Source organism: Hibiscus syriacus, unplaced genomic scaffold (assembly GCF_006381635.1).
Source record: "Hibiscus syriacus cultivar Baekdansim isolate YM2019G1 unplaced genomic scaffold, ASM638163v2 tig00005459_pilon, whole genome shotgun sequence".
Taxonomy (NCBI): Eukaryota; Viridiplantae; Streptophyta; class Magnoliopsida; order Malvales; family Malvaceae; genus Hibiscus; species Hibiscus syriacus.
In genome coordinates, this window is record NW_024062058.1 from 1801047 (window position 1) to 1816304 (window position 15258).

At 36.6% G+C, this 15258-nt stretch overlaps 1 protein-coding gene and 1 pseudogene across 1 annotated transcript; both read right to left on the reverse strand.

Annotated features, from left to right (window-relative positions):
- Window positions 1-1038: 1038 nt before the first annotated feature.
- Window positions 1039-7653, reverse strand: LOC120199466. Its single transcript, XM_039200531.1, has 10 exons — window positions 7476-7653; window positions 3022-3277; window positions 2222-2255; window positions 1996-2132; window positions 1915-1954; window positions 1733-1822; window positions 1569-1634; window positions 1395-1486; window positions 1271-1318; window positions 1039-1192 (listed from the first exon to the last, which is right to left on the reverse strand). The coding sequence occupies exons 1-10, from the start codon at window positions 7651-7653 to the stop codon at window positions 1075-1077; spliced, it is 1059 nt and encodes a 352-aa protein (XP_039056462.1). The 3' UTR covers window positions 1039-1074.
- Window positions 7654-9287: 1634 nt separating this feature from the next.
- On the reverse strand, window positions 9288-12870 carry LOC120199626 (annotated as a pseudogene).
- Between the last annotated feature and the right edge of the window lie 2388 nt (window positions 12871-15258).

Below are 15258 nucleotides of genomic sequence, written 5' to 3' on the forward strand. Positions count from 1 at the left end.
TGTCGGTTCAGTTGTGCCCCAGAAAACAGCTTTTGTTCAGAAATGAACACCTACGATTACATCGCTCAAAGGAAACCGGTGAGCAAATCAATGCTTCCAAACATCAATTACATAATGTCAGACAAATCAACCTTACCTTCCGTCCTTGCAAACACAGGCTGCACATAACCAGTCTGTGCATGTGAAACAAATGACCTTTCAAATGTTCGATGTTCCTAAAGTTCCCCCGCCGTTTCACCCTATCCTGGGACCGATCACATACATTACACGAAAGCCTGCTCATTGCCTTGATCACTTTGTAGTAATCGACATCATTGAAAAAGGCCTGCGTATCATCGTGGTGCCAGTATGAACCTGTCCGTCCTACTCGTGCTTGAGACGGAAATAGAGACAAGTCATTGATGTTCCTCGTGTAATCCCCTAAAGCCTGAACCACAAGAGACTTCGTGATCATCATTCTCGCATAAAGAATCAAGGAATAGCTAATTAAACAGAAAGAAGTAAGCTCTGAGTATAACCTTCGTAACGAAGATGACATTGGATTCAGTCTTGCAGATGCAGCAGCAGCGATCGTTGCAGAGGAAGCGGAGACGAGAAACGCACGTGGAACACACGTCCCGATGACCGTAGGCAACCCACTCTAAATTGTCAGCACACACTGCGCAGCTATCGTGCATTTCTGCTTCTTGATTATGTTCTTGGAAGCACACTTGGATAATACCGTGAAGAAAAGAGAGAAAATAGAAAACACCAGGCTTTGTTTTTGCAAATAGAGAAAAAAATTCAGCTCTATTAAGGGGAAGAAGAAGAAGAAGAAGAAAACGTAATAAGTTGAATACGTTTGAGTAGCTAGATTTAGTTATAACAAGGCTTAGTTTCGCTTCCTTTTAAAGATGTAACAAATCATTCAGATTTATTAAGGGAAATGAATGTAATATAATAACATTTTTATTAAGAGAAGTTAATCTGTTGGACTTGGTACAATCGTATGAGGAAATTATATATCAAACAAGAGATGGTCCAAAAAATAAAGAATTTGTACAATATCCCCTTCTCCATATACAAAGAAAGAAACTAGTACGATCTCACAAAAGCACGAGGGAACAATTTTGGGAGGATTGAATTTTTAGCTTTTACAATAAGTGCATACATGCCATAGCAGGGGATATGGACCAGAGCAAGGGCAAAGTACCTGCAAATGGCCATTCATTAGATTCTTTCATAAACAGGGAGAGAAAACTTAATTGAACTGTTTAGCTTCCCACATTACCATAAAGGAGCCCATGGCGTATTAAGCTCGAGGAAAGGATACGGCCACCTGCGAAAGTAGCAGCATCCGTTAGGTTTTGAACGCCAAACTTAGCGAAACAAATCAAGAAAAGGCCCATACTTACCATGTAAAACCGCTGGCATGAAGAACCCATTGGAAAACAACATACAGACAGCTCCACTGAACAAAATATGTAAGACGGAACCAAGGAAATGGCTAGCAAAAAAGAGACGAGATTTGTTTAATTCTTCCAGGTCCCCTGACTATACTGAATTTATTGGAATGCTGCAATACTTACAAGGCTATTGAGAAGGGTATCCAGGATAAGAGAAACAGCGTTCAAAGAATGCATGGAACCCATTAACTGTCAAGGAAGAAATAAACAAAAAGCTTGCGATCAAATTAAGACTTTTCCATAAATGTAGCATGGATAATCTATATGAAGTTTAATCTCATTCTCACCATGTTAAGGCCAAGACTAGACTTCGATAAGAACGGAACAAGAACACACCAAAATACGATGTCTGTAAGAATGACAGCACCTGCACAAGTCTGCAGTGAAGCAAACCAAGGAATCAGTTGCTTGTATTGAAACACAAGTCATGGAAGCGTTGTCTGTAGAAATTATAAGCTATTAGACTGACCTGATATATAGTTTGCATAAGCACTTTGCTGAAACTCATCCTGAGCATAGCGACCCTGCAACTTGATTTTGTCCATCGAATCGTTTTCCCCAACAGTCAGAGTTTTCAGTTACGTTCTCTTCCACATCCCCTCTCAGAAAAACGTCCCTATCACCATTTTCAGGGAGAGGTGTATTTAAGCACACCCAACATCCATAAGCAGAAAAGACGGTTCCCAGCTACATAATGAAAGTGTATTCGACACGATTAATGAAGGTGCCACCTCACTACAAGAAAATTGGACTCAAGTTCTTTAATCCTTACGTACCGCAAAATAGATCATAACCAATGCAAATGTCCACCTGCAGATTTGTTGCATTACCAGATTAGCAATCACAGGCGCTTATTTCTTTACTAAAGGAAACGAAATTTGTGAGCATATAGCATTCTTAGAAGAACAAACATGAGGGGTAGTTTGGAGATGATCTTACTGAGTGTAGAAATAGAAAGCAAAAGCTCCTCCCTCTAAGACAACAACCTCAAACAGTATCCGAGACATGCATATGAAAGCAAAAGCTCTATAAAATAGAAGCCAGCAGGGATTGAGTTTTCTCCACTGTGGCTTCCATAAATCATTGAGAAATAAAGGGTCTGTTTTAACTTTGCTGATGACATGTAAAGCTAAAACAGATGGAGCGACGATGATCAGTGCACAAACCGGAACTTGCCATCTAAGCCAGTACCCGAATCCTTCATCGTTCGAATTCATCATTTCTCATTAAGGAGGTGAAGAATTGAGACTCGGAAATAAGTTGGGAATATGGAAAAGTAATTGGAGTTTGGTGTTCAATGTTTTCCCATATCTCTCTCAGACAAAGAAGATTATATGTTTGGTTGATGGTCATTGGTCAAAGGCAGCGATGGCAGGTAGCTTTAATTTATGACAGTTGACTTTGGGACTTTATTAGTTTGCTTCGAGAAATCAATAAAGGCCGGGTTCACTTCTTTCAGATTATATGGCCCATGCAATTGGACTGTAGGAAGAGGAAAACACAGAACTTGGACAAGCATGGAAAAGAAAACAAATACGCTATCAGTTGCGTATAAAATCAACGTAAAGGAACTTACTCGGTGTAGTAAACAAAAATGGAAGCATCCCATTGGACTGTGTCCCACGACAAGAATGTGGCCATGATTACAAAAGAAGCAAAACGAATCACCACTAGCCACCCAGAGTCCACCGCTTTACAACAACTGGTCCATAGCTGGTTGGAGCCAACGTGAGCCCTTGGTGTGGCACGTACGAAACCATTGGCATCTGATAGAACCGCTATCAGACTCTCGTATACAGTATCGTCCTCGCATCTAGATCCAGCCTGCCCGTCTACATAGATTGAGAAATATATAAAAAAAAATCCTAATAAATAACATTGTAGTATGAGTTTTACATCGATTAGAAATACCCCGATTGAAATGTCACATAGTGGAAAATTGATTGAATGAAACTGCCTCCACATGGTCACATTTTGTGGGTGCTGACCTCTGTGTTCATATATCTTCAAATGGATTAACGGACTTTCAAACGTGATTCTGATGGCTTTGAACTGTACCCTAATATTTATAATCTCCAAAGGAACGAATTTTTAAAATTAAAAATAAAATACAGAAGATGCGCCAGTAAAACTAAAAATACAAAGGCATGCATCTTTGTCAATTCCAGGCGACATGGGCTGTTGGAATCTAGTTAATTATAATATAGAGTGTTTATAAGGTAATATGTGTTCAAAATATTTCTTAATAATTAATTAACACACAAGGACGGAGTTAGAATTTTAGTTCAAGGATAATAATGTATAGTTAACAATAAAAAATGGGAGGGTCGGAATAAAAATAAATTAAACTTAAAGGTCTAAATACGTATTTTATATCTATATATTTTTTAATAATAAAAATATGGTTGGGGGACAGTGGCCCTGAAACTACACATAATTCCATGATTAAATACACATATCTTACGGATACAACTACTTAAACTTGATATCTATAAAAATAACAACACTCTTTTACTATTGAGATTTCTTGATGAGTTTACTATATTTTTTTTATTTCTTTTTTTCAATAGGTTACTTCTTTATTTCTATATTCACACAGGTTAAATTATGTTAATAATATTTGCACTATATGTCATATACTCATATTACAATTATTTTTAGTTTTTTAAATTAATTTTTAAATTAAATATATAAATAACATATATAATTAAATAATAAAAATTAAATAATAAAATTAAATATATAACTTGCGTATAGTAAGATAGAGTAATAGTAAAATAGAACTTCACATATTTAATGACTATTATTTGTATTATGATTAAAGTTTGAATAGTACAAACTCTCAAAATTTTATATTAAAATAAAAAAATTTGAAATCATAACTTATATCCAATACTGTAATACAATGATTAATAATAAAGTTTAAATAATAATAATTAAGTTTTATTATATTCTTACCCGAATGAAATAAATTAATATATATATATATATATATATATATATATATATATCAAAATTTCATTAACAAAAATTATTAAATGAAATGATAAATTTTTTATTTGAATATATCAACTATGTGTTTCATCTATAAATACTAATTTTTAATTTACTTTATTTAAATATTATATAAAAAACCATTAACATAATTTATGATATACCTTTACTGATAAAAAATAGTATGTTATAATCGTAAATAATAATAATTCAATACTTTTTAATCTAATAAATTTTAATAGATTAATAGAAATAATAATTCGTTAAGTTTGAAATTTTAGAAAAAGTAATTTAACTGTTATTAATAAATTGAAATTTTAAGCATTACATTTTTATTTCTGAAACTTATATATATTTTATTTATACAATAAAATTATTTAGCATATTAATAAAAATTAAGTATTTGATGTAACAATATTGTTTGGTAATTATAATAATTATAAATAGGATAAATTACATATACGATCACTCATGTTGAGTAAGTTTTTATCTTATTTATAATAAATAGATTATTATAAGTGATGGAAAGTTGATATGACGTGAGATTTGATTTACTTTTTTATCTTATTTTTCTCTTCACTCACCCCTCGCGACGCGACACTTCTTTAAACTCCTCAAAACCTATTTTTTCTCTCTTTAATCTGCCCTTTTCAGTCTCCATGTTCTGTACATGCGCTGCTCATCTAAAGATGTTTTCATGTGTGATTAAGATGCCACAGGCTCTAATGCTTTCCCTCTAAAATTTACGTAGATAAGTAACTTTACTAGTAGGTGGTTCATTCTCCTTTTCATCTTCGTTTTCGTCCCTGAATACTTGAGTTGTAATATCATAATTCAGTTTAACTCGAAGATCGAAAGATTAATGTATTACATGAGATCGTCAGAGTGACTAACTTAATTTTTTTATTTAAAACATGTGAAAATCATCATATAAAATCATCCAATGAAGTTACAAAATAAAAACATAGTATTCGAATTCATAAATATAGGGAGCTCCCAAAATACATCCCAATAATATCATAACGTTTAAAACAAAATAGAGTTACGACTGAATACAAATGGGTCTACAAATAGTACACACCTCCTAAGTATGACTCAAAACGCACTCTAAAGCTTCGGCTGGTATGGGATCTATTGCGACGATAATGCTCCTAGACTGGCCTCCTAAGAACATGCACACGGAAACACATTCCGAACGTTGAGTTCAGTTTCACACTAATAATTGAATTGTATTACATACATTCACTACATGAACATGCTAGTGGCATAGGTATGAACACATAACACTACTGACATGCAAAGTTGAATTAGGCCTCCTAAAAGCTAAATTGGCTCATTTCTCTATAATATAAAGCAATTTTTTAATTATTTTTTAAGCTTCAAATTAAATGATGATTAGTTGAGATTTTTATAATAAATTTCCAATTTATTATTTTTCTTCTACCGTCCTTTTTTAAAATTTATTGTTGTTCTTTTTATTCTTTCGAAAAAAATAACATCGATCGAGTGCAATCTTCTTTATTATAGTATATGAATTTGAAAGCGTTGTGTTAACCTTAAAGGCAATGTTAGTTTCACAATTACATTGATCACGATAGAATAACTTCTAAAATAATATTTTATACCACAAAAATCATCTTCCTTATTCTATTTATTTTTTGGGTAAATTACCCGCTTACTTACCGAACTTTACTCTTTCTCTTATTTCACTCACCATACTTTTAATTTTTTTCAATTTGTTCACTAAACTTTAGACATTGAACTTTTTTGTCACTCGACCGTTAAATTTCTAACGCCGTTAAATTAAATTGAAAATGATGAAAAGTACAGTGAGTGAAATAGAAAAGAGAGTCAAGTTTAGTGAGTAAACATGTGGCATGTTTTATTATTAAAATAAGCCACGTGAGCATGTCGTTACTGAGTAAACAATCAACTAACAAAAAAAGTTTAATGTGTAAAGTTCAGTTAGCAAATTGAAAAAAATTGAAAGTACGTTGAGTGATATAGGAGAGAGAGTAAAGTTCAATGAATAAGCGTGTAATTTACCCTAATTTTTTTTACACATCATTTTTATTTGGTTAGCCATTGCTAATGCCATATCTTGCAACAATTAATTTACCAATAGTGATCATCTAGTCTATAATTTTTGGGTAAAATGATTAGAAGAATGTCTTTCTATATTTAGAGATTAAAAGAATACTCTTACATTAAAGACAGGATTAAGATACCAATTTGAGGAGGTTAAAGTGTAATTTATTTGAAAAAGTTATGATAATTCATAATTATTCCGTAAAATTTTCAAATTTATTATGTAAATCAAAGATGTTCTCTTTCCTATTCAACTTATCATTTCATTATTCATCGATTTTGCCTGAAGTTTGCTTAAAAAAATCAAATTATGCATAATTAAATATCGAGTGCAGGAGTTGCTATCACAGTTTTCATTTCAATGGAGATTGTGTTGCTTTTTTGAAGGAATTTGTGCGGATGCACTCACAAACAATTTTTTTTAATGCTAAAGTAGAGGACATAATTATTTTATTCACTTTTCTGAATGTACAGTACTAAATCTCATACCTTTCTTTCATTACCTAATTCATTTAAACCATACATTGACTGAGGTAAGCTCAATTGTTTTCATGGTATGAATAGATGATGATGGGGTCTGTCTTTTCTCTTTCTTTTTACGTTAAATGTTCTTGCCAAGTTGCCAACCCAAAAAGAAAGTTTTCAGCACACACAACCTTGTTCATGATTAAACTCATGTGGTTCATACGAAGTAATTCTTTTCGGTATTCGACTCATCGATCGATTAATTTAGATCTTTTTCTTTCCCAAAGAATCTCCTTGCTTTGTTGTCGACCACATGTTGCATTGGCCGCACCTGGTTTATGATCAACTGATGCGTCCAATCTTGAAGCTCATATCGCTTGTGTATTCATGATGTCTTTGGAAAAAGGATCAAAAGCCGAATGATTCGAATAGTAAAAACATATTTGGAACTATCATGAAACTGTACTCTAACGACAGAGATACTGAAATCATTCCCATTGTCCATCAAAGTCGATGCTTTTGAAAACAACACACCATCCTCATTTTCCCCTTTGCATTTGAGAGTAGGACCTCCATATCTGCAGTTTGCTTCGGTGCTTTGCTTGCTTGCAAACAAATTCTGCCCTTTGCTTTTTTCTCTTTCAAAACCCAATCTTTGCATCTCTATCCGGTGTTTTAAAACTATTATACTTTCGGAGATAACACTTCGAATATTGTTAGTTCTCTACCGGTCAATACCTTTAGATAGACCTTTCTATCTATCAAAACTTTCAAACGATCCGTTTCTTATGGACACAAGAGTATTATAGCTTCTGATTCGATTACAATGTATGGACAGAACAATACCTCTTTAGTAATCAGATCTATTTAATCTACTAATATATTAGTAATCATAATGACCCTACACCATCAATTAGAGTCAAAACACTCTTTAGTTAGCCACGACAAAGGGGCCCTCCCACTTCCTTCTTTTGGACTACTATATCCCCTCGACCTGCCTTCAACTCTGTCACAGAAAAATATCGGTTATGAACCGTTAACGGTCACCGACCACGACTCTCTATCTAAATGAAAAGGAATGAACCGTTAACAGTCACCGACCACGACTCTCTATCTAAATGAAAAGGAATGAACCGTTAACAGTTAACAAGATAAACTTGTTCCCATCAATAAAAATAATGTCTTCTGTTTTTGTTTTTCTCCTACTTCCATAATTGTACTGTAAATTGACCTTTTCTGTTGCTTTTATTTTAGTGGGAATGACTAATGACAATGCAGTTCTTTGTTAAGTGAATGGTGATCATGGATGCTTTCATGATCTGGTCTTTTCTGTTTAGTAAATTTAAGTATGGAATATCAGTATAGAATTCAGGCAAACACTTTCAAGCACAAAATATGTTAACTATTATGTATAATTGTGGCAAGAACAACAAAGGGAAGCTAGGGGTCCTCGGGTTAGCTGGGGTCAGATCTGCTCCTTGAAATCTGAGGGAGGCCTGGGGCTAAGGAACTTGTTGGATTGGAGCAAAGCCTGTTGTTTATTGCATATAAAAAAAAATTTAGCAGGGGAAGGCTCACTTTGGATTGCTTGGGTTAATGCGTATTGTTTTAGATCTGCTGACTTTTGGAATGTTGATTGCAAGATTCACTTCAGTTGGATTCTAGCCAAATTGCTTAAGCTAAGAAGTGAGGCTCTGAGTCTGTTTTGCTCTAGAAGTTTCTGGGCTCAAATTAAAGTTAGTTGAATATGGGACAACATTCGTAGTAGACTTGGGAAGGTTAGCTGGCATCATCTGGTGTGGTTTCCAGGCTACATTCCTAAATTCTCTCTGATCTCTTGGATGGCAATTTTGGACAGATTGCCTACGAAAGATGGGCTTGCAAAGTTTGGTCTGGCTACGGATAATGCTTGTGGTTTATGTAATTCTGATATTGAATCCCGCAATCACCTCTTTTCTGAGTGTGTATATACAAAGGGTATTTGGCGTGCTGCTCTTCTCTCCTGTGGTCTTGCCCAGGAGCCCCTATGTTGGAGTGACAATCATAGGCTTTTTAAAGGTTTGACTCGTTCGAATGAAATTATTGTAAGTAGTATTAAGGATGTTGTGAGAATTAAATTGTACAAATCTCATAGGAACATACTTGATGCTGTAAATATGCAATTGTGTTCAGCTTGGGGGTTGATATAATTGTATAGGGATTGTACATGAGATATACGTCGTATGCCAACTTGTTTGCTTCTTTTTTCGATGAATGAATATTACTTATCCAAAAAAAGAAACACAGGAAATCTCTTGTTACATATAAAGTTGGGATTTAAAGAAGGAAGAGGGAACATTTTACAGCAGTGCTAACCAAGCTAATCGACAAACTGAAAATAAAAACTGGGAAATGAAAAAAAAAACATTTAAAACACACAGATTACCAACAGATATTATCGAAATATTCAATAATATTCTCATTAACACGATCCAGGTTTAAGAGGACTCCTCCCCAGGTTAGATGGTTTTAGTTCCCCCGTCCTTGGACTGTGTGACTGTGACCCCTTTCCATTGTCACCAGGGCTTCTTTCTCCTCTCAGTTCACTTAGACGTGGGCTATGACAAGAGAGGCGCGGGCTTTGCCAGCTTCTTGGGTCATTTGCCGGTGTAGCGGTCGAGCTTGTGATCTTAGGACTGCAAGTATGCCTGAATTCACCTCGGCTTCTTGTAATAACTTCATCTAATATCTCAGTGTCCCCTGCGTGGGATGCTCCATGTCCCAGCTCTGTCTCCTGCAAGGCAAAGTACAATGATTAATAAAGCAACGGCAAACGAGGAAAGTTTGATTGTAGGAGACGAGTATCTTACTGTGGCAGTATTATATGGCAGAGCACGCGCCTCTTCATACTCCGCCGCGTCCAAATCATAAAGATGTGCACCTTTGAAAAACTTGGGCAGGATATATTGTCTTACTGGAACTAAAAGCATGATCATCAAGGGAAACATGACACCGGCGATCGGAACCCAGGTTAAGCCGAAACATACGAGCAGATAAGTAGTTTGGAAGATGGTAAACATCGCAATTGACTTGAATGGGACAGTCTCCACAAAGGTTGCATGTTGCTGCTCAAGGACTCTACAGGGAATAGAAAGACATCTCTTTGTTTATATAAGATGGACAATGGATACTTCAAATTATAAGTGTAAATCTGTTTTGAGTATCTTACTTGTATCTTCTGTTTGGTGCTGTGAAGAGCAATAAGATCCTTTCCCAAAATTGGTTACCAGGTAAGCTTTCGATAGCCATGAAGGCGAAGTAACCCCAGAGGACCGAAGTTGGGATCATTTTAAGGATTGGCATTGCTGCAACACATCCTCCTACCATGATCGACTGAAGCAAGTTGCTGAGACGCTGCTCTTTTACTTCAACTGGCAATATATCATCGATCTCTTTCTCGATATCAAATAAAGTCTCGTCGATAGGGGCATCGATGTTGCCTGTACATGTAGCAGCTTGAACCGTCGATACTTTTAGTTAATGTAGACCCTGCTCACAACAGTACAGCTGGTGAACTCAAAATCTTATTTTTTACTTCATTTAGTTAATCATGGATGCAATCTTACCCGAGCCGCAGGCTCCTCGTGAACTAAAGGTGTCTGCATTTGCTGATAGGCTTCTTGCATATTTCCATACAATTGTCCCAAGCTAGCATTCTTTCTTATACTGTTGCGCGCTGTAGCAACCAGTCGATTACGAAGCAGCTGCACCATAACCGAAAATCAGTCTCTGTTGCTCATTAAAGAAGACCGAAGAAAAAGGTTTAAAAAATTTTCAATTTTGCCTATTCCGAGGGCTTAAAGAAGAACTGTACTCTATTCCGAGGGCTTAAAGAAGAACTGTACTTGATGTTTTAGAGTAGCCAAGCTCTTGGTATGCATTGGAGATTGTGGAATGACCCCATTTGCAGGAGGGATGCCAATTAGACCGCATAACAATGTCTGCCACCAAGAAACAAGCAAGTAAACGAAGTGTTTGAAGGGCAAATTTTAGATTAAGAAAAGTTAATGGGAAGAACTGCTTACCAAGAACCCCAAAAGAAGTAAGTCATAATGGTAACAAGATGGCTTTCTCAGATTGAACTCTTTCTGCTGCGCAAGTTGAGATGCTACACTATGGTCAAAGTAATAGAGAACTGCAATCATCGTGGCCGGAATGAAGGCTCCGATAATATAGACAACGGGAACATTTAGCATGTCCTGTCATTTTTTATTCAAGTTCTTTGTGTTAGTTCATTAGTCTTGTAAGAAGACAGATTGGCAATTGCACTAGGTTAAACGTGCCTTGATAACTGTCCAATTTGTATAAGCACCAGGGGACCATGGATTCGGGCTGAAGAGACGACGTGGGACTCCTTTCGGAACACTTCCGGAAGGTATGTAAGACACAGCTGTCCACACAAGTACCATAAGCGGCACACCATAGTCTGCTATAAAGCTTCTAAGCCAACCTGTCAAAACCAAAAGCTTCTTTTAAGCTCTCAAAAGCAAATGATGCCATATTTAAGAAAGCAAAAGGCGGTCGAGGAGAATTAACTTACCTGTTCCGTAGCGCCATGACCGTGCTTTTCGGCTTCTTAACCCGGAGAAAAGAAGGCCAAATGACAAGACCAAAGCAAACATCCCATTGGCAAACCTCCATGAAGGTAAAAATTCTGTCAATTTGGGGTTTTCATGTCGCGGAATGCGGAACTCTTCCACGATACCCTGTATATGAGATTTGTTACAAATAAAAACAACTTTAATCTGGTGTGATTTGGAGTAGAAAATCATCAGCAGATGATGAAAAATGTTCTTACTTTGATAGCTTGCTGCATAAACAACATAGCTATAAGCAGACCAAACAGTTCGCCCGCCACACGGGTAAACCTGTTGATAATGGAACAAGCCCCCAAGATAGACAGTAAGAACAGCAAGCCTGCAGTCCACACACATACCCTACAAAAAAAAAAACCAACTTTTGTCAAATATAGCAGCAAATGCATAAAACATATGATTGAAGAATCTTCTTGTTGGAGTGCAGACAAATATGTCAACATGGTATGGCTAATTATTGAAGAAATGAAAAGTTGAGTTTGCAGCTCACCATCCAGTCCATGCCAGAAACAGGTCTCGACCCAAATCTGGTATGTCTTTAGCAAAGTTGAACATAAATGTATACATAATGACAGTTGGCTCGGCAACTCCTAATATCAGCAAAGGTTGACCTCCGATTATCGAGTGTATGATCCCGCAAGCGCCTTCGATGCCAAGGTTTGAACTGCGGTGAGAACTCCATCTGCAGATTGCAAAAAGATATGAATTCACATGCAACAAAAGTGGAGATTTAAGATTATTCTTGTTGGTAGAATACCAGTATTTCTCTCAAGTTGTTCACCAAATGAAATGACGGGAATCGCAGAAGCAAAGAAAATGTAAGTGGTGGGAGCCAGAATCCTGTAATGGAAAACACAGTTTGAGCCGTCATCCTCAAAATGCAAGGCGAATATTATATTTATGTATATGTACCTGAAGCCTGCTTTAAAACCACCAGTCCAATCTTGCTTGTAACACATTAATCTGCCTCTCAAGTCATTCTTGATGCCTCGTAAAGGCACAAAGGTCTCCTCCATGGTTAGTTTTATCTATATGAAACTCTAAACAATTGGCTCTTTAGTTCCCTCTTCCTTCAATAATCTTCCACTTGAGAAAAAAAGGAAGGAAGAAAAGAAAACAAGACTGAAAGATTCGTGAGAATATTCAGGGATATCTGGTAAATTACATGACTGAGATCTCGAGAACAAAGATAAAAGCTTTAGCGGAGATAGACGTTGTTCATGGTTTTCTCCAGGAGATGACCACAGGTAGTCAAAGATGAAGGATCACAGTGTAAGTTAAAGGAGAATTGAATAAGAAGAAGAAGAAAACGTTGGGTTTTGAATAGCTTCTTAGATTCAATGTCTGGGCGTAGGAAGAGGAAAGGAAGGATCCAAATATATAGGCCCTTGAATAGTGGAGGTGCATTTGGTGCAGCGGACAAACATGCTGGTGGACATGATCAGTCAGTACCCAAGATTTTACGTTAATAAACCTATAAAATTTAAAGAGGATGAAAATAAAAGATTAAAATATATAAGATTTTCAAATTTTAAAGGGGACCGCCGGACCGCTCCCATCTATCCCATCTGGGTCTATCGCCGGACATGACAATATCAGATAAATTATTAAATAATATTATATAGCAATTGAAATAATGAAAAAGAACATGCAAGGGATATTGATATGGAGAAAAATAGAGTGAAGTTGAATGTGCTTCTTTTGACAGGATGGTGATCCTCTGCTACACCAAGGTCGTCCATTTTCGATTGTGTGTAGTCATTTCATTATTCACGGTGACAGTCTCGGCTGGACCCATCAACTGTTTTGCTGTCGACAATCTCAAAGATAATTAATTAGCTTTCGAAAAATTATTTACGTACACGAGTTCAACACACCTTATGCATAATCGATTACGCATAGTTTGATGAAGAAACAGACAATATAGTACAAAATTCCAAATGAAAAAGGAAATAGTGTCATGCTAATATCATATTTCACTTTTTTCTGGTATAAATGATGAATAACAATTAATAGCCTCTCCTATATTTAGTTATTTCATCTGCTTGAAACGACGTTTTTTCTAATAAATCACCGTTGATCGGTATATTTATCGATTTAACACCGATTAGATTATATTTCTCGATCTAACACCCATAGAAGTAAAGCGCGCTCCTTAAATCGCGTTATACGCTGATTTGGCGTCACGTGGGTATAGCGCGCCCCTTACCCCGTGATATACGGTGATTTGACGCCACGTAGGTATAGCGCGTCCCCTGATCCGCGTTATACATAGGTATTTGACACTTGGGATATAGCGCGGTGCAGGGGGTCCGTCCCTCCACATCCTAATCCTCCTTATAAATACCCCCATCCTCAATCACTTTTATCACACCACAACAACAACAACAACAACAAAACTCAATTCCCATATGTATGGGGTAAGGGGGAGGTAGGGTAGTAGGCTACCCCCAACGCCAGGTTGAGAGTAGCTTCCGTGGAAGACCTCCGGCAGTCAGAAAAATTAAAAATTTAGATAAAATGCAATGCATGTATAAATAAATACATAAATACATAGCTAAACAGTATTCATATGCAGTCATTAAAACCATATGTGCGTCTGTAACAGGAATTAATCACTGCATAATAATCCCTGCGAAAGAATCTCTGCATATAGACAGAAACATAAGATCCGGCTAAATTTAAAAGAGGAAACATGAAGAGAATGATACACAGAAGTCAACGTTAGCAAGCCCAGTTCTAATCCTTCATAAATACCAATAACAGAAACGTATAAAAAGTATAAGTCATGGAAAATACTACAAAAACATTAAAAGAAGACAGAGATGATACACCCTATAGATGTGACCCACACTACTCGACTACCCTAGTCTTTAGCCTCCATATTTTCCTATCAGAGGTCATGTCTTCGGTAAGGGCTAAATCTCTCAAATCAGATCTCAAGCAGTCTTCCCACTTTCGCCTTGGTCGTCCTTTCCTTCTGGCACCGTCGACTGTAATCGACTCTACCCTCCTGACCGCATCCGACGGTAGTCGCCTAAGGACATGCCCAAACCACCGTAGTCTTCCCTCCCTTAATTTTTCGGAAACAGACACCACTCCCAAGGACATCCTAATAGCAGAGTTTGTCGTCATATCCCTCAGAGTCCTACCACATGTCCATCGAAGCATTCTCATTTCTGCGGCCTCAATCCTCCTTACGTGATCCTTCTTGGTTGCCCAACATTCTGATCCATACAACAGCGCTGGTCTTATTGTCATTCTATAAAATTTTCCCTTAAGTTTTAGAGGGACCTTCTTGTCACACAGAACTCCAGTAGCGGCCCTCCACTTTAGCCATCCCGCCTTTATACGGTGTGTAACGTCATCATCTACACCCCCATCTTTATGTATCATAGACCCTAGGTACTTGAAACAATCCTTTGAGGGGAGAACGTGTCCTTCTATGTATACTTCTACATCTTCATCATTTTGGTTCCCATTGAAGTTTGAACATAAATACTCTGTCTTTTCAATATTGATCCTTAAACCTTTTTTCTTCCAAAGCAGTCTTCCAGGTAGCCAGTCTACTATTCAACTCAGATTTTGTTTCAGCAACTAAGACAATGTCGTCAGCGAAAAGCATACACCAT